The 18,964-nt window shown below is 54.6% G+C and overlaps 1 protein-coding gene across 2 annotated transcripts; it reads right to left on the bottom strand.

Moving 5' to 3' along the window:
• Nucleotides 1-3,053: 3,053 nt before the first annotated feature.
• Nucleotides 3,054-13,908, bottom strand: ISL1 (ISL LIM homeobox 1). 2 transcript variants are annotated; one of them, XM_059695004.1, is made up of 6 exons: nucleotides 13,628-13,908; nucleotides 12,593-12,782; nucleotides 9,734-9,993; nucleotides 7,692-7,978; nucleotides 6,324-6,491; nucleotides 3,054-4,333 (listed from the first exon to the last, which is right to left on the bottom strand). In XM_059695004.1, exons 1-6 carry the CDS (start codon nucleotides 13,653-13,655, stop codon nucleotides 4,217-4,219), a joined length of 1,050 nt encoding a protein of 349 aa, XP_059550987.1. In that variant the 5' UTR covers nucleotides 13,656-13,908; the 3' UTR covers nucleotides 3,054-4,216. The 2 variants fall into 2 exon arrangements, with proteins under 2 accessions (XP_059550987.1, XP_059550988.1); XM_059695005.1 differs by lacking the exons at nucleotides 12,593-12,782; nucleotides 13,628-13,908 and adding an exon at nucleotides 10,457-11,219.
• Nucleotides 13,909-18,964: the final 5,056 nt, after the last annotated feature.

Raw genomic sequence — 18,964 nt, 5'->3', positions numbered from 1 at the left:
AGAAAAGGGAAAAGACTAAGTAAGTCCACGTGGGATTTTCCAGGCATTCCCATGAGAACGATCTTATGACTTGAATTTCAAGGTGCTAGGGAAATGCGAAGTGCTTCTAGGTGCCTTCAGAGCACACTGTCCTTTTGGCTGGATAGGATGGGCCAGAAAAAAGGTCCTTCAAAGATCAGTTTCACAACCAGAGGCAGAGCTGCACAAAGTCGCCTTTTAATATTGAGTCCAACAAAAACGGTGGAATGGTTAAGTGGGTACACACACACCCCATAGAATCTCCAATGATCAGAAATGTTATTTCCATGAAGAAAAATATCGTCAGGCACGTAATTCTAGCTGAGGAGGGAATTTTTTTTTTTTAATGGTAAGAAAAGCCAGGTCCACATGATGCAAAGGAAAGACAGCAGACTGAAACAGAAGGTGACGGCTCTGAAACAATGAGGGGGGAGTGGGGGGCAGGAATCCTGTCTGTGAGAGCACAGATACAGATATGGATCCCCAATTTGAGGGGAGCATCCTGGCCAGATGGTGTCAGGTGCATCCCATTTTAGCTTGCAGAAGCGGGAGAGCATGAGTCACAAAGGCCAGAAGGGAGAATGCAGAGTCATAAGGGGAGGGAGGATCCAAGATAATAGCAAACAAGAGGAATTCCATGGGAAGAGGGGTCCCCAGAGGTGTGCAGGGAAAAGGGCGTGTGCACAGGAGAGGGCTTGCAAACAAGGAGACATTTCAGCTGCACACTGGAGAGCCCTGGCTGAGGAGCGGAGAGGGAACACACCTTTCCTATGAATAATACAAGAACCGGGATGCTATCGACCCATCAGTCCATTCTCCACCGTCAGGCAACAAATATCTTGAATCCAGCAAGTGAAACCAAATCATTCCTCACTCCCCTCCCAAAGTCCTGCACTTCAATTCAAGCTGTGGACTTCAGGACAGACTGCCATCCATATATGTAAAACATCATCCCCCCCCACCCCCTGCCACCACACACACACACACACACACACACACACACACACACACACACCACATACACACACACACCCCGTCCTAATCTTAGAAATAAATGTCAGGATGATGAAGCATCACAAAGATGTGTGCCTCACCGAAGTCCTTCCATGGCGTTCGAAGCCTAAAGTTTTGGGTTTTGTGTTTTTTTTCCATCTCCAGGTCGTAAGTGGTCACAATGGTCTAGCAGAGGCTAAGGCGAGGGGAGAGGGCTTAAGGACCAGGAATCCCGGCGACACCAGCATGCACGCTGGACCTGCTACCTTTCTAGTCAGTTCTTTGTCTGTCCCAGGTGTGATGGTGAGGAAAACGGAAAAGGCAGACAAATAGAGATTGTGAACAGGAAGCTAACAGAGTCAGGTCCCCTGCAAGAAACAGACAAGGGAGAGAAAAGAAAAGGCCAATAAAAAAGGAAAGAGGGGGGAGGGGCTTTCCCCGAGAGAAGATCTGTGTGAGATAAGACATAACTCCTGTTTTTCTCAACACACTACAAGCCATTATGACCGGGAGCCAAACTATTACCCCTCTGTCAAGAATCAGGCAACAATCAAAGCAATGGAGGGGCAGGTCTAATGCGCTGTAACATCGTCAATGCAAAGTTTGTTTTCTCTCAGCCCCCACGTGGGACCTGTAATTAACCCGTTCGGTAGACCCAGGCCAAACAAAAGCCTAATTGAGCCTGTTTCCCTGAATTGCAGAGGTTTGGAAAGGGGCACAGCGATCAGAGAGCTGGGAGCCAGGCTGGCCTCCGCCCTGCTCCCTGGCAGGGGTCCGAGGGGCACCAGCCACAGACACAGGATTAGGGTTCGCTTGCTTTCTTAGGTATTAGGTATTACGAGTTGTCGGATATTTAAAACATGACATTACACTCCCTCCCGAGGACAACTGAATCCAGCTTCTAAAGAGTCCGAGTATCATGGGGGAGGGGACGCGGTGGAGCCCAAGCCCCCCCACTCTATGCCCGAAAGGGAGGAAGCAGCAGCAGGGAGAAACCGGGCTTTGGATGGGGCGCTGGCTCTCACACAGGGGCTACTGCTAGACACCAGGGGACACGTGTGAGAGAGAGGGAAGTCCTTGGGTCTCCAGAGTGAAAGACAGGCCCCCATCCCCTAAAGGCGGTTCCCCAACTGGGCCTCCTCTGTGTGCCCAGACCCAACCAGCCACCCTCCAAGGTTTCTAGAATTGGCATTGCGGGAGAAGTCAGGGGTGGGGTGCGGGGCTTAGGGAACAAGCTGGGGACCAGGTGGGGGAGCCAAGAAGACACACAGGCTGATCTGTCTCCTCTCCCCGCCTGTTCCTCCTGATAAATACAGCAGCAGTTCTCCAGGGGCTGATGGCCGCGCTGGTAGGAATGTCCAGCCCCACTGGCTACGCAGATAGCCCCTCTGTGAGCAAGAGCTCACACTTGAATAGGAGTCCCTGCCACAGTCCCACGCAGGACGCTTTGGTTGAAAGAAAGCACTTAGTCTTTAAGAAAATAAAGCAGGAGCCTCTCTTCCTATTTGACGTGCGGTGCAGGGGGGCAGGGCAAGAAAAGGGACAGGAGGAAGGAGAGGTGGGGGGGTGGGGGCAGGCAGGAGGACAGCATCTAATTTTCAAAAACCAGTAATATTGCTACCGCTGAGAGCCGAAGGCTTCCAGCTAGGCCAGCGGTTCTCAACCTGTGGGTCGCGACCCCTTTGGGGGTCGAACCACCCTTTCACAGGGGTCGTTCGAAAATACATCCTGCATATCAGATATTTACATGACGATTCATAACAGTAGCAAAATTACAGTGATGAAGTAGCCACGAAAATAATTTTATGGTTGGGGGTCGCCACAACATGAGGAACTGTATTAAAGGGTCAGGGCATGAGGAAGGTTGAGAACCACTGAGCTAGGCGGTCCCTCCACCGCAATGCAGGCCTGCAAGCTCAGCCTTCACCAAACAGGGAAACCTCGCAGGGCCTGCGCGTCTACACCCTTCGCAGGCAGCACTACTTGCAGGCGTCGTGAAGGCTCGCTGGTAAACATATAAAACAGGGACCTGGGCCGTTGCATTTATTTATTTATCTATGCCAAACGTTTATTAGTGAAATAGTCCTGAAGATATAATCCTACATATGGCGCTTTGATTTTCACATATTTAAGGAAAAAAAATGACAAAACACATAGAAGTCGACATATAATTCAAAGACCACGGTACAACCTTTGTCTTCTTTTTTTTTTTTTACTTCAGCAAACAAAAAAATAATGTCAAATGACATGAAAAGTGGCAAGTCTTCCGACAATAAATAATAAATTACTTTATAATTCTTTTGCAATGCAAGAGCAAACAAAAAAAAAGTTTCCTTTTTCTTTTCCTCTTTATTTCCAGAGAGAGAGAGAGAGAGAGAGAGAGAGAGAGAGAGAGAGAGAGAGAGAGAAACAGTCATTTTAACTGATAACTATACACATCTTTGGGGGGAAAGTTCTTGGACAGACAGGAGAGTCAAACACAATCCCGAGACGCTTGTGGCAAAATAGAGGTAACCTTGTTGCAATGCTTTATAAGTCGGTTTTTAAATCTGGATTCAAAAACCTTTAAAGTCGCTTCAGACTTCTTGATAGAGGATGGATCTCAAAAAAAGAGGAGGCGGGGGAGAAGGAGCCAAAGGAAAAAAATAAAGGGACATGCTAAGAAACCCAGGCTTTCAATTAACCCCTTGTTAAGTCAACTGGAAACCTCGCCGACCAGCGCCCTCTCCTGAAAGGGCCTTTCCGCCGCTCCGCCTGCGGCTCCTGTTTGGCAAAGCCGGGGACCAACATAGAAACAGCACCATTCAGAGCAGGGCGGACTAGAAACATCGCTACGTCTGCTTCTCTCTAGATGGGCAGTGAAATGAAAGCGCTTTTTTTTTTGAGATCCTTGAATATAAATCCTCTACGTTTTAAAAACGTCTTTTTTTTTCCTCAGTCCTCCTAAGGTCACTGGACAGCGTGTGTTGGGTTCGGGTTTTGCTTTGTTGTTTGTTTTCATTCTAGTAAAATCCCATGATTGTCTTCACAGTGTTGCTACCATATTACCTTGTCATTAAAACAGACTTCGTGCATTTCATGGAGCATTCATTTCCTCAATTCAGTTTCCATGGACTGGGTCGTTAAATACTCGTGTTTCGGAGTTCAACAGGATGGGCGCCCACTGTCTCCAACAGGGAAAAAAAATGCATCTGCATGAGTGTCCTCAGGCCTCGATGGGGCTGGCCACCATGCTGTTGGGGGTGTCCGGGAGCTGCGAGGACATGGAGGCCACTTCGCTGCCGGTGGAGTTCGAGCCCGGTCCTCCCTCGGAGAAATTGACCTGCGTGGAAGGTTGAGAAGTGAATGAAGGAGGCTTTGATCACATGCAGGAAAGGATGATCAATCCGATCGCCTGTGAGTGGGTGCCTGCGGGACTGGTGTCTGTGGACAGAGAGAGATGCAGAGAGAGCTATCCGGGAACCGGACTCCATGTTAACAGGCTTAAAGCAAGCCTCCCAGGAAAAGGATTTGAGGAGGAACCCTCTCCATTTCCCATCCTCCAAGAGACCTGTTGGAGCTGAACCTGAATTCCCAACCTTATGTTGCCTTAAATTATTTAAGAACAAACGTGTTTCCCACTGTAGGATGGCATCGCGACTCTACCACGCGTACTCGAGATAAAATCCTCCTGCCGGCTACGTGTTGCCCCGGGAGCAGGCGAGTGCTGTCTCCTCCGGGCATCACAGCCTCTCCCCTTGCGTTGGGAAATCCATAACGCTCAGCCCCTGTGACCGGCGATTCCGGGAGGCCCCGAGGAAGAGTGATGGCCCCCTCCCAGGGCTTGCAGCCCGGCTTCCTTCCTCGTTGGCCCTGCAGCCTGTGCGCCTTTCTCCGTCTCCTCTTTCTCTTTAAGCCGGGCTCTTCCTTCCCAGAGGAGACCCATAGATTATAACGTCATCGCATTATAAATACGGGGCTCCTTTGGAGCCGAGAAAGTAGTGCTGCTGCTGCTGCAAAGCTCCTCTGCCCAGCCCCCACCCGGGCCTCCTGCCTGGGTTCCTCCTTCTGCTCACATCCGTCACTGCCCTTTCGGAAGCTGCCCCGCATTCTCCCCCACCTGCCCTCTAGGGTCCAGGTTCCACCCAAATAACTCATGAGATTAACCTGACTTTAAAGAAGTGACGGTTCCTCATTCCAGAGGCGCCTTCCTCTCCTCCATGCTCAGCTTTCCCACTGGGAGGTCGGAGGACTCCTCAGATTTTCCCAGCCCGGCCGGCTTACAGACAGAAACCTGGGCCAGGCCAGTGGAACCCGGACTCTGGCCCATTGCCTATGTGTGGCCACAGCAGGAGAAAATGCCCTCCCGGTAATGCGAGGGTAAAAAGCTAACCTCAATTAAACTGGCATTTCCAAGGAAAGGAACAAGCTCTTAGGATAGATCTGATGTCATATAAGAGTCTCTAGGGCTGTTTACTATTTACGCAAAAAAAAAAAATCTTATGTGTACATATACCACAGAGGACGTCTATTTAATGATCTTACTTATCTTGACCTTTAAGCCTTTTGTAGGTGAAAGGTGAGCTCCTTTTCTCTTTTCTGGATGTGTAAAGCTTTCTAAGAGATTTCCACCTAGTATCTCTCTGATGGGTCGAACTCGTGTTCCCTTTTGCTAAATACATGCTCAACAGTATGTCACTAAGTGTGAAATTTGAACTCCTATACTTAAAAATGTTTCAACAGGCCCGCATTTCAGATGAGGGCAGTCCCAGAAAGGGCTACTGTAACACAATAAGGGCTATCGTATCGGTCCTGTCTTTGAATAATAACTGGACTCTTTCTTGATGTATCTGAACCCGCACCCAGCAGATGCCTGCTGCCCACTGGTAATGACACTGATCCTGCCCGTCACCATTCCTAACATCGCTCTGATTTAGGCCCTGAAACATATACTAATTGCTGATTAATGTGTCAAGGTGCTCTCTCAAGTCCCTCCGCACTCCCAAGTCTGAGAGGTGTGCTTCTGCAAGCCCGGCGCCTTCCCACGCAGGGCGATTTCGTCGGGCACCTTGAAGCCAATCCATCAAAGCAGGACTGGCAGACAATGCAGCCTGGATGGTCAAATGACGGCGCTCACAGAAAAGGCTCACGGGAGGGTTGTTTTCCTTGCAAGCCTGCTCCTCCTCCTCCCCACACCACCCTCATCTCTGCCCAACCCTGGGCCCAGGGACGCACCGGGCCCCCCCACCCCCACCCCTGGGATCTTTCTTTCCCGGGTGGTTACACCAGAACCTCCTTGCTGGTGGAGACTTGCGCTGGGAGCTGACACTCACCAGTTGCTGGAACGCAGGCTGATCTATGTCACTCTGCAAGGCGAAGTCGCTCAGTACTTTCCAAGGCGGCTGGTAACTCTGCACCTCCACGGGGTTGGCCTGCAAGCCACCATCGTGCCTCTCGGGGCTGGCGGCCACCATGGGGGTGCCGGTCATCCCCTGGATGTTCTGTGAACGAGGCCCCACCCCACCCAACACGTTAATGAGCAAACGCCCTCCCTCCATTGTCTGCGCGGGCTAAACAAATATGCCCAGGCATTATCTTATCTCTGTGGTGGCCTTTATTGACTCCGTTAATCTGCTGCACTATGGATGTGAGCTGGGGTTCCCTGTTGTTTTACTGTGTTTTGTTTTTCTGCTTCTGGGGGCTGGACGATTAGGTCTGCTTGGACCTCATGACACCAAATTTTGCTGTAACTTCCTTCTTTCCCTGACTCTCAGGGCGAATCCCAGTTGCCCCGGCAGCCATCCCAGGCCACAGGCCGCGGAGGCAGGCGAGGCCTCCCTTCGGCTCTAGACAGGGTGGCCTCCTGGGCAGTTTCACTGAGCTGTTCGGTGAGGTTTTCTCCAGGCGGCTCTCCCTGCAGGCCACCCCCACCCTCCAGCCCTTGGGTCTGGCGGCTGTTGTACTATTAAGCACTAACCAGCTTAGAAAGTGCCCCGGCCCAGGCTGGGCTGGCCTGCCAAGTTTAATGACAGCTGGTTTTATGGCATTTAAAAATAGGGCCAAAGCAGTAAAAAGCAAAAGAGGGGGAAAAAGGAACTCGTGAGGTTCTTTTAACCAGAAGGCCTGTGGTGGGAGCTGCTGTGACCAGGGAGGAGAGAGTGGGGAGGGGGGGAGGACAGTGCCAGGGCCTGACATCTCTGCAGCCTGGGCTTGACTTTGAGCAGAGGGTGCCCTGTCTTTGGGGTCACCTTGGGGGACCTCGCAAGCCTCAAGGTGCTGCAGAAGGCCTAGCCGGTGGAGGGCAGGGGACCCGGGGGGCCTCCAGGATACCCCTCCCCCCCACCCTGGATTTCATAGAAAGCCAAGCCTTGTCCCTCCCTCCTCTCAGGGCACCTAGAGCTGAGGACCTAAATGTCAAACCCAGAGCCAGGCCTGGCCGCCTCCTGCCTGCCCGCAGAGGGGTCGCTGTGTGGATGGGGACAAGGTTGAGGGGCATGAGCCCACCCGTGAAGGCTGGGGCGGTGGGTTAACCATCCCACCCGCTAGAGGTCCACCCCAGCCTGCACCCCCAATCAGGCTGGCCCTGGGGTGCGGGGCCGCCTGCTAGGGCTCCTGCTCCCCAGCAGGGTGGACACCGAGGCGGCCGGCCAGCCGGGGCCCCTGGCCGCGCCCTGCCCGCCCCCTCCGCCGGCGGCACTCACGGCCTTGTCACTGGGCTGCTGCTGCTGCAGCTGTTTCATCATGATGCTGCGCTTCTTGTCCTTGCAGCGCTTGTTCTGGAACCAGACCCGGATCACGCGCGGGCTCAGGCCGGTCATCTCCACCAGCTGCTCCTTCATGAGCGCGTCGGGCCGCGGGTTGGCGGCGTAGCAGGTCCGCAGCGTGTGCAGCTGCTTCTCGTTGAGCACCGTCCGCACGCGGGTCGTCTTCTCCGGCTGCTTGTGCACGTGCGGCCGCAGGGCCGGCTGCCGCGCGGAGATGGGCTCGGCTGCGGGGCGAGGGGCGCCGTGAGCGCGGGCCAGGGGCCCGGGGTCCCCCTCCCCGCCGCCTCGAGCCTGGCCGCTGAGGCGGAGCCAAACCTCGCTCTCTAATCTGTGGTCACAACGGAGTCATCCGCGCCCGCGCCCCTGTCCCTGCCCTGTCAACACCCAGGTCGCCAAGGGGCGCGCGTCCCAGAGCCTGGCCCCGGCTCGGAGCCCCCCGGGCGGCCCCTTTCAGCGTCCCCTCTCCTCCCTCCGGGCCTTCCCCAGCACCCAGGGCGGGCCCAGGTGACACCAAGCACCCCCACCTCCGGACGCTTGGGCCAAGGGCACGGAGGGCTCCGGGGGAAGGGGACGCAGAACACGCCAGGCACTGCCAGCCAGGGTGTCTGCAACCCAAGACAGCCCTGCCGGAGGGCCGTGCACTCAGTGCGGAGGGGCCACTCGTGTCCAGGGGCTAAAGAAATGGGGCATTTGGGCCGGCTCTCCAGTCCTTGGTCTTCCTTAGTCCTCATCTACCTGGTGTTTGTGACGTGGCTGGGTCCAGGCGAAGGAAAACTGAAACTTGGCTGAGGCCTGGGCTCCAGATAAGGAAGGGCAGCTGGGAAGTGCGGGCTCCTGACTCTGCCCCAGCAGCCTGGCCCCCTGGCTGCCCCCCACCAGCAGCAGCAGAGCACAGGTAGCCTGAGCAGGAGCTGCCACCCTCTGGCTCTGTCCCCGGCCCAGCACGTCGCACATCCCCCGCAGACCTCTCCGGCTGCCAGCCAGCAGAGGGGTGAGTGCAGCTCTCTCCGCCAGGTTTAGAGGGAATCGATACTTTAAAAATGCGGCGGGCAGATCTATCTGTTCATGACCGGAAGGCAGGCTTGGAAACAGTGTCTGCCTTTGAACACCTCCCCGCCCCCCACCCCCCCCTCCACCTGCTCCTGGCCAGGCGACCTGGCTGTTTTACTCCCCTTCCTGGGAAAAGGCTCCCCGACCTGCGGGGTCCAAATCCCACACCTCCCAGGACCCCGGAGGGGTCAGGGCAACACCCACGGGGTCAATTCGGTGTTACAGCCACCGGCCCAGAGAGGAGATTCTCACCGGGTCCCTCAGAAGGCATGGTTTAAAGGGGCAGGCGCCCTTTAAAAGGCAATTACTGCAGATTAGTTTGTTGACAGTTTTAAATTACAGCCCTGCGCACGGGCCTGCAGTTATTCTATCTTCTCATGCGCATTTCCCCACAAAAGGATGAAAATACATTGTTAAGACGCTTTTGCGTGGGGGGCAGAAGAGGGATTTGAGGAGCTCAGTGACTTCAGGCACCGAACTGCCCTCGCTGGGTCGGAGGAGAGGCCGGGGCGGCCGGGACTCCACCCGCCTCCTTAGGCAGCGGCGGGGCGAGTACCAGGCGGGAGCCGGGGCCGCTTTCGGGAAGCCGCGGCCCGAAGGCCAAGGTGAACGGAAGCGCTGCCCGGGCGTGTGTCTACCTGTGAGCACCTGGTGTGCATTCCCGTGCGCCCGTGTGCAACCCCGCAGGTGTGCGGGCGGCGGCAGCAGGGGCCATGAGCGCCCGGAACCCGGCCGCCCCAGGCCACGCGGTGCCCACGGCACCCCACACCTGGGCGCCCTGCGGCCGCCGCCCCAGCGACCGCCCCGGGGCGACCGGGGTCGCTGGCGGCAGCCGCGGGTGCGCGCGGGCCGGGTGCGCGGCCTGGCCCGGCGCCGGCCTCGGAGCCGCCTCCTCCGGCCCGGGCGGCCTCCTCCGGGGCCGAGCGTACCTGCCATCTGCAGCGGGCGCGCCGGGTGCAGGGGGCTGAGCGGGTCGCCGGCGCCCAGGCTGGCCCGCTCCACCACGTCGTGGTCCGCGCGGCAGAAGAGCCCGTCCTCGCGCAGCGCGAACTCGTCCCCGGGGATGAGCTGGCGGCTGCAGGCCACGCAGCGGAAGCACTCGATGTGGTACACCTTGGCGCGGGCGCGCATCACGAAGTCGTTCTTGCTGAAGCCGATGCTGCACTTGGCGCATTTGATCCCGTACAACCTGGGCGGGCCGGGCCGGGCCGGGGAGAAGCACAGGGCAGCGGTCACTTAGGCGGACACTGTCCTGTCTGAGACCAGCGACGACCGGGGCCCCAAGGCCCTGAGACCCCCGAGATCGGCATCCACAGACCAGCTGGGGTCCGAAGCGCCGACGCCATGAGGTCTCGCTCCCTCTCCCTTTCCTCCTTCCCCTCTGCCTCCGTCCGAACCCCTCTCCGGTCTCCGCGCACCTCTCCGCTCGCCCAGGCCACGCCGAGGACAAATGCCTCCCGTGGTCTGAGGCCTGGGCCGCGCGCGGCTGCGGCGATCAGCCACCGAGTGGGTACCCGCTGGCCCACACGTTCTAGAAAAGGTCTCAAAACCTGCAACCAGAAGCCCTCCATCCAGGGAAAAAAGAGACCGTCACGCCACGCGGTGTGCACACCCTCCCCCCAAAATGCACAAGCAAAACAACAAAATGAAACCGAGGTTTGCAGATCCATCCCGCACAAGTCCGCGCCGATTTGACCGGAACTAGAGGTTCCCCGCGGGCAACAATGTTAACAGAAAGTTTCCTCCGCGGCCGTCCTTTCATTGTTGTTTTTAAAATCCGCTGCGGCTGCGGCTGCGGCTGCCCTCAACCCCTTTCCAGGGGCCGAAGCATCTGCCTCTAGTTCAGTCTGCGGGAGAGCCAGGCCTCTTCCTCGCGGCTGACCTTTCCCGGGTGGGTCCTTCGGGGCGGCACTGGCCGGGCCCCTGGCCGGTACCGGCGACAACAGAAGCGGGCATTGCTACAAAGTGGCCCGCAGAAAGCAGGGAGGGGGCACCTCACTCCCCCAAGGGGAGAAGGCCCTGGGAAACCTAAGGACCTCTCTGTTCTGCTTTTAAACTACAGGATCTCAAAGGGAGGGCGCGCAAGCACACACACACACACACACACACACACAGGGGTTGAGAGAGGAGAGGAAGGGCTAACAGCAATGGGCTCCTTCTACACCGTGTCTCCAGAGCTAGGCCCTTGCAGATCGGTATGCAATCCTGCAATGGGGCACAACCCTATCTCCGCGGGGTATAGATACTGCTCCGGGAGGCGCGAAGTGAGTGCTCCCTCGCCAGAATCGCCAGTTCACACACCGATCCGGTAAACAATGGGAAAGGGCTCATTTGTCAGAGGTTAGAAGGTAGATTCCAAAGTTTGCCTCCCTCCGCCTCCTCTCGGTGAGATCTCCCATTTCATAGGATGAGGGCTTCACCTTGCTAGTGACCAAACCATTTGGAAAACCCCTCCCCCTTCGTGGGTTCCCCGCTTCCCCACTTCCTCCCACTCGCCCCCCACCTCCATCAGAGTCTCCATAACTTCTCTTTGCACCGCTCAGTTGGATCTATCAAGATTCTACTCACCACTTCGTGCTTTTAAAATAATACAAAATCCTGGACACGAAGCGAGCAGGAAAAATTTTAAGTGCATACTTAAATTTTGACTAAACTTTAAATAAGTTCCCAGCTCCAGAAAGAAACTCCAGGAATTACAAGAAGCTAATTTTTTGTTTGTTAATAGCCACCAGAGAATTTTAAAAAAATATGTAATTTTGATATTTTTAACATAATAGCAAAGGTATTATCTCTTCGGTTTGTTATTGAAACAATAAAATTTTCTTTATACATTCGACTGGCTTCCCAAGACGGGAAATGAAGTTTCTCACACATATATACCCAGGTCAGAAGAAAGTATGAGATTAGCAAAGCATGAAGTTTAGATGCAGAATACACTGAAAGAAAAAAGAAAACTCAGAAAGTCCCTTATGTGGTTTTTAGTCTTGTCGGTATGGGCAATTCGCTCATTTTATCAGTTACCAGATTTTAATGTGAGAAAGGAAGCTAAGCTGTTCAATTATCTAAATATACCAATTGTTCGCAGACGGATGATGGGCAATTTGATCTGCTCTGTCTAATTCATCAGCTCAGATAAGATAAGAAAGAAAAGACAGTTAGATGTCACCAAAGGGTTAATATTTAAAAAGATTAAATTTCCGGCCTTTTTGCAGAAAATATCTGGGTTTGTTTTTAAATTTTCAAGGTAGAAACTCTTAGCCTAAAAGTAAAAGGCTACTTGCTGTTTCAAAATGCATGTTTAGGTCAAACTTTTATTTTGCCCATTACACTGACATCTCCAAAGAATTTGTAAGTTACTAATAAAACCCCGAACTAAAGCATACAGGGAAGAAAAATACTGCACAATACAATAAAATCAATCTTTTTAAAATTTAGAAACCCCAACTTATCCCTCTATGCATTTTTTGTTTGTTTTGGAAGGGGGAGGGTGAAAAAGAAAAATATTTTGAGCACCATAAATTCCAAGAGCAATTCAACAAGCTTCAGTAATACATCACTTATGAAAACCACTGTCAAATTTTGCAGGGGTTTCCCCCTAAAAAGTAAAATGAACAGCTTAGTTTAATTTATGCAATACACGTTCTGGGTAACTTTTGCACGCCAGACCCCACTAAGGCAAACTAGGAAAACAGGCGAAGTCACACCATTTTACACCAAATAATAAATGAGGCGTGGGGGGAGACAGGCACATCTCAGGAGGCGAAGGAAGCAGAATGGACGCGGCATACCTGATATAGTCTCTCTTACAGTAGGTTTTCCCATCTCTAACAAAGCACGTACAGCTCTCATCCAAATACTGATTACACTCCGCGCATTTCAAACACGCCGCGTGCCATTCCAAATCCGGAGAAACCCGCAGAATATACTGATCGTGAATTTGATTGCCGCAACCAACACATAGGGAAATCAGACGTTTTTCTGAAATGAAAATAAATACATGATTGACTAACCGTTTACTTCCTACCGAGATAAACACACTTTTAGGATCGCTCTCTTATAGGGCATACTCTGGGAGGTTTCCTCCTCCCACCCCTCTCCCTTTCTTTTTCTTTAAAGCGCATTGCACTTTGGAATGGTAATTGAAGCGTGCCATCAAAACCCTGACTCGTTTTTTCAAAAAAGGAGGTGGAATATATGTAAAATGCAGATTTGAATAGTCCACATTTGTAAGCCTAGCACACCATCAAACCCGTTCATTTTGCATTTCTGTTTCTCCCCTCCTCCCTCTTCGCCATAGCCACCGTGAACGATTATGAATAAGTCAAGCCAAAGAAAAGGTTTTGACTAGAAGCGTTCAGGGAACGCAGGGATGCCTGTGTTTTCCACGAAGCGCGCTCTCTCGAACGGTCCCGGGGACTGGCTCTCGTTAGCAAGAGCACACACATCAATACAGTTGTCACTCGTTCTCCTTTGCAAGTCTAATGCTGCTTCACCTCGCCGGGTATTGTGCGTGCAGGCAGACCTCTGCGACAGAATCGCCGTCTCGGAGAGCTCAGGGCTCCCCGGGAGGAAGCCGCCCGTAGCACCAGAAGGCTAGGGCTTGGGGGGCGCACGGGCGAACTCCAACCCCAGGTCTGATCCGTTTTCCGAAGATCAGAACCGACAGCCGAGCATGCAGGCGTGGCGGCCGGGAGCCAAAGCCATCGTCTCCGTGTGTCTCTCCAGGCAAGAACTCCAACTCCGAAGAGCCCCTGGCACGCGTGCCAGAGAGCCCCCCGCACAGACCAGCACACCGAGCCCCACAAGGTAAAAGAGCCTCTTACTTTTTGGTGGATCGCCCATGTCTCCCATATCGGTAAGAGGGAGTAGTGTCCACAGTGAAATGGTGGTTGCACGGTTGGTGCACAGCCCACAGAGAGGATGCAGGAGCTGCGGGCCAGGGGGGGACCGCGGCCCGGGGGCTGCCCGGCCGCCGCGCCCTCGCCGATCGGGGAGTCCAATCGGAGGCGGCGGAGCCGGCGGAGCAGGCGGAGCGGCGGCGCTGCGGCGGCGGCGGACTCGGCGCGGCTGGGCACTCTCTTCCTTATCTCTTACTCAAACTTCTCTGCTCCAACTCAGCTCCATCGCCATTGGTCTGACGCAGCGCGCGGGGACGTCAGGCGAGCGCCGCGCCCATTGGCTGCGGGGCGCGCGGCGCAGCTGTTCTGATTATCATATTTCAGCCCCGCCGCCGCCGTGCGCCACTGACCGCGCGGCGCGCCCGCGGGACGGGCTGGGGGCTCCCCGGCCGCCCGTGCCGGGGCCGCCGCTCTCCCCCGGCGCTCGCCGCCCGGCCGATCGGGCCTCGGCCTCCCTCTCCGGCTGCCGCGCCTCCTCCCGCCCCCTCCCTCGCTCCTTCCCGGCCGCGCCGCCGGGGCCCTCGCCGCCTGTCGCGCCGCTCCTCCGCCCAGCGCTCCTGGGGTGCCCGCCGGCCGAGTTGCGCGCCGGGCTCACTTTCTACCGCCGCGGGCGAGCGGCTGGTGGGTAGGTCTTCCCGAGGATGAGGTCCCCCCCGGGTGCTAGCAAAGGGGCCACTTGGAACAGCCCGTTTGGCTGGGTTCGACCTTGCACTGGGGCGCACAGCTCCGGGCCTGGCCGCGCCTGGCTGCCCGGGAGGGTGAGTTCCCCAGCTGGTTCCGCCGGGCCCGCTGGGAGCTGATTCGGAGAAGAAGGCCCGGGGGTGGGATGAACGCACCCAGAGGAATTGTTCGCTACTGCTCCCCCGGGACCCCGTCCCCTCCGAGCCCCGATCTCCAAACACGCGGGGTGGAAGGGCAGGAGCGCGCCGGCCTTAGCGGAGGATCTGGTGGGAGGCGCGCAGGTAAAACCCACTTGGCTCCGCGAACTCCTCTCTCCCCTCGCGCCCCGCGGCGGCTGCTGTGCCAGCTTCACTCTGGAGTTAGGAAGCTCACACGAGCCCCACACGAAATGGCCTCCCAGTAGTTTCGAGTTTGTGAAGAGGTTATGTCCTGCCCAGTTTCTCTCTCTCTCTCTCTGCTGGTCTCCTGCCCTTTGTCTTTGAGTAAACGTGTACAATTAGCTGGTGGCGTTTCGGTCATTATAAAGACAAATTCCCATGTCTCTCTAGAGATTTCTAAAATGCATTAGTCCAAGGGCGAGAGTAGGGAGGGGTCTAAGATGAAACAGTGAAATACGGATTTCACTTAACCGGGCGTGGATAGCCTCATGTCCTCTCTGAAAACAACCTGGAGAGGAATGAATGCCGGCTGCAGCTCGCCGGGAACCCGTTCCAGTAAATTCTTCCATGTTCCTGGCATCTTTCCGTCTCCCTAAGACAAAGTCTCAGCGCCCCCCTCCCCGCCCCCAGGAGCCCCCACATTTCCCCCTAATGCTTCTAAATAGTGATTCCTTATCTAACGTGGCTGCCAGGTTTATCTGAAGAGGCCCACAAACTCAGGCCGCGGTAGAATAGAGGTAATTTTGGTGTCTTGTTGCCCGGAATGAGGCCGGGTGAGGAAACTCCTTTCTTTGTATCTTTTCCCCAGATCTCACCCTTGATAAGAGCCGCCAGCCGCCAGCCGGCCTCGGTGGCTGGGTTTGCCTGAGCTCAGGAGAAGCCAAGATGCGTGAGTGTCCGCCTGGCCTGCCGAGGCGTTTTCAAGAACATGCATTTGTGGTGTTTTCTTTTCTCCCAAGGAAGGTCTCTCACTGGATCCCATCTCTTTTATTTTCATTGTGAGCTCTGTCCGTGTGTGTGTGTGTGTGTGTGTGTGTGTGTGTGTGTGTGTGTGTGTGTGAGAGAGAGAGAGAGAGAGAGAGAGTGAGAGAGAGAGCAAGAGAGCTATAGAAAGCCAGATGCACAAATTGGTTGATCAGTTTACCAGATTTTTGGTTTTGGTTTTGGGTGATAATTTCTAGTCTCTGCTGTTCTATGATGGAGCCTTTTATCAGCTGCTTTTGCAAAACTGACGTTGGCTTCCCAGTATACGGGCATGTTTCCTGGGTAGATAACCAAGTTGACTCTGGGAAAATAAAAGAGATGCCAGTGTAACACCAGAAAGTAAACAGGATTTTAACCGATCATATGCCATCATGCCGCCTTTATACCGTGGAATTGAACCACGGAAGCTGCCAGAAGCCTGAGGGCTCATATTTGAAATTCACAAAGCGCCCTCCTTCCCACCAGCTACACACTCAGTGCGGCGTTGTAACTCCCTAAAGGAATGAGCTGTGCCAAGAATATCGCTGACGGTGAGAGCAGTTCCAGACAGAAGCTGGCGTGCCCCGTGGAGGAAAACCATTAGTGCCGGGCAATGTCATACTAAAGGGAGGACAGTGCGTTTTGCCTGCTGCAGCCCACTGGTGTTGTAAACAAGTATTTTGCTAGCAAGTTCCCAGGCCCATGGATGTGAAGATTAAGCAGACGCTGCCCCTGTCCAAGGGGGCAGTTTGAGGGAACCCGATGATTATGTTGTTTCGCTCTGGAGTGGTGTCTTGCTGATACAGTTGGCATCAGAATCTGTTTGGATAGCAGGTCTTAATTGTTTCCCTTCACCTGGAAGTTGCAATAGAATCACAGATTAGTCCCATTTCCTTCGCTGATGTGTGCATTTACTGCATTAAATGTATCTGTAAAAAATGTCTGTAATGTATTTATAGAATATATCAAATAGTGATTAGCAATATTTCCCCCAGTATTTGGTCCCAGGAGCGACCTCTTGTGTTCAAAGGGGGGATTAGACCCTCTCTTATCAAAAAAGGGACTCATTTTAACCTTTGAATATTCGGTGGGTTCAAAAATACATCCTTTAAAACAGCAGTGGTGTGGAGGCTCTGGTGGGAGGTGTCCTGCTGAGGAGAGAGAAGGAAGAATGTTGTGGAGTATAGTTCCTGTGACTGCCAGGCCACCCAGGTACACTTGACCGTGTCTTTGAGAAGCTAAGATTTAATAAGTTCCCCTTGGTTCTGTGGCATCTGCCCAGTGCACCTTCTAAAATGCAGCAATACACCTAGAACTCCTAGGCCTGGATTTTGTGTGAGTGTGTGTGTGTGTGTGTGTGTGTGTGTGTGTTGTTGTTGTTGTTGTTGCTTTCTTTCTCTGCTTTACTTAAAATGGAAAAATTCCACATCAAACTTAATGCTAGATGCAGGTCCCTGAACAAATACCATGTTCTCCAGATACTTTTCAAAACATCTAAATAGGTTTTGATTGCAATTGCAAAGGAGCATTACACATTCAGGGTTTAATTCCTCCCCAACAACCCCTGGCAGATAGAAGGGGATTTTTAGTTGGCTCCGTGGGAAATGATGTACAGTGTGGGAGAGCGCTTTTCCTATCTCTGTGAACCAAGAAGGGGAGGAGAGGGGCTTTGGTCAGCTTTCCCTGATCCATGGCTTGGCTTGGGCACTCACTCCCGGGACTTGTGTGTAGCCGGCATCGGAATCGGTCTGCAAGAGCAGAATCACAGTTGGGGATGCCAGTTTCCACAAGTCAGGTGTTCTGATAGGGAAATTATATAACTGGACGATTTATGTTTTCTAATACCCCTCGCACAGAATTTGGCGCGGGGGGAGGGGGGAAGGGTGTCAAAATGAAATGAACGTATTTTCTTCACCTCAGGAAACAGGTATAGAATATATCTCATTCTCCTTATTTTCACTCTTTCTGTGTCGGCTAATCCTGTAGATAGAGCACGACCATATAAAGCATCCGTACCTTAAATCAGGGCCAAGAGTCAGATAAAATTTTATGCGTTTTAAGGGAGTCGCCATTAACCATTTATACTCCACTCCGAACACAGTGCTCAGAGCTCCTGTGTCTCTCCCAGTGTTATCGGTGGTGGCTCACTGAGGGCTAATCCAGAAAAACCGGGGCTCTGGTTTCAGAGAAAAAGAGAAGGGATCTCCTTTATGTGCCTTTGGGTCTGAAAGGATTCTCTCTTCTTCAGCCCTGTTCCTTGTTCTGTTCTGTTCTTTCTTTCTTTAGGAATACTAAGTAATGGTAATAAAGGCAGTTAACAACGACAACAAACCGGTAGTTGTGATTCTCACTTTATTGCCAAGGACTCCCGCTGGCGACGGCGGTTTTGTTGAGTGTCAATTGCTTTATTAACCAGTTAAAACGATCTGGGTGAGTTAGCAGGACCCAGCCCGCGTGGGTGAGCTCGGGCGGCCCCGTCCCGGCGATGCCGGGCCCTTTCCCCGGCCATGGAGCTGGGAGGCAGCATCGCGCAGACCAAGGGCCGCGTGGCCCGCAGCCCCTCGCAGCGGGAGCTTGACCTTCGGGGGCAGAACTCTGCACCCCCCCCCCCACACACACACACACACCGCCCTTTAAAATGGTGCTTTGGAGGCATTTATTCTGATTTCCCAAAGCGGCTGGCAGAGTCATGTGGGACCTTTCTTTTTCTTTCTTTTTTTTTTTTTTTTTTTTTGGATTTTTGGTTTTGTTCTGTGTTTTCCTTTTGCAGCCCTAGGTGCCTGGGACTTGTTAGCCGGATGGCGTTTCGCGGAGCCCGGGCTGGAGCGGGGCTGGAGCGGGAGCGGTGCTCACTGAGCCTCGCGCCCCGCACCCGGAGCGGATCCTCCCGGGGCGGCTAGAGCCTGGGGAGTCCCGGGCCGTGGGGTTCCCAGCTCCCACATCAGCACCGAGTCCAGCCGACGCCGCGGGCCCACCGAGCTCCGGGAGCCCCGAGCCAGCCGACTCCGTGAGCTGCTGCCAGGGCGGACCTCCCCAGAGCAGGGCCACCTCCTGCCCCGCAGGCCGCCCGCCCGCAGCTCGGGAGTGAGCCGCGAAGGAGCCCTCCCGGCGCCGTGTGTTTGCCGGAGCCGCGGGGCAGGGAGGAGGCGGCGAGGAGCCGCAGCGGGAGCCTCCGGGCGCGGGGAGGGGCGCGTCCCCGGGATGCCGCCTGCAGCCTCCCCGTCTGTCTCCGAATTCGGCCGCGGGAAACAGCCTCGGGCAGCGTGAGAGCGGTTTGGGGTCCCCGCCGCTTTCTGTGCGTGAACCTGGGGGCGACAGCGCGGGGGGCGCTGAGCGTCTGGGAGGCGCGTGGGGGGCTGTTTCCGGGCAGGGGCGCCGCTGGGTGCGGTGCAGAGAGCAGGCGGGTGGGAGAGGAGAGAGGCCCCGGGGCTGGAGGAAAGCCTGGCGTCCCTGCGCGGAC

The sequence above is a fragment of the Myotis daubentonii genome, chromosome 4 (genome assembly GCF_963259705.1).
Source record: "Myotis daubentonii chromosome 4, mMyoDau2.1, whole genome shotgun sequence".
Classification (NCBI taxonomy): domain Eukaryota; kingdom Metazoa; phylum Chordata; class Mammalia; order Chiroptera; family Vespertilionidae; genus Myotis; species Myotis daubentonii.
The sequence above is the reverse complement of the archived record's forward strand: the minus strand, read 5'-3'. Positions and strand labels throughout refer to the sequence as shown.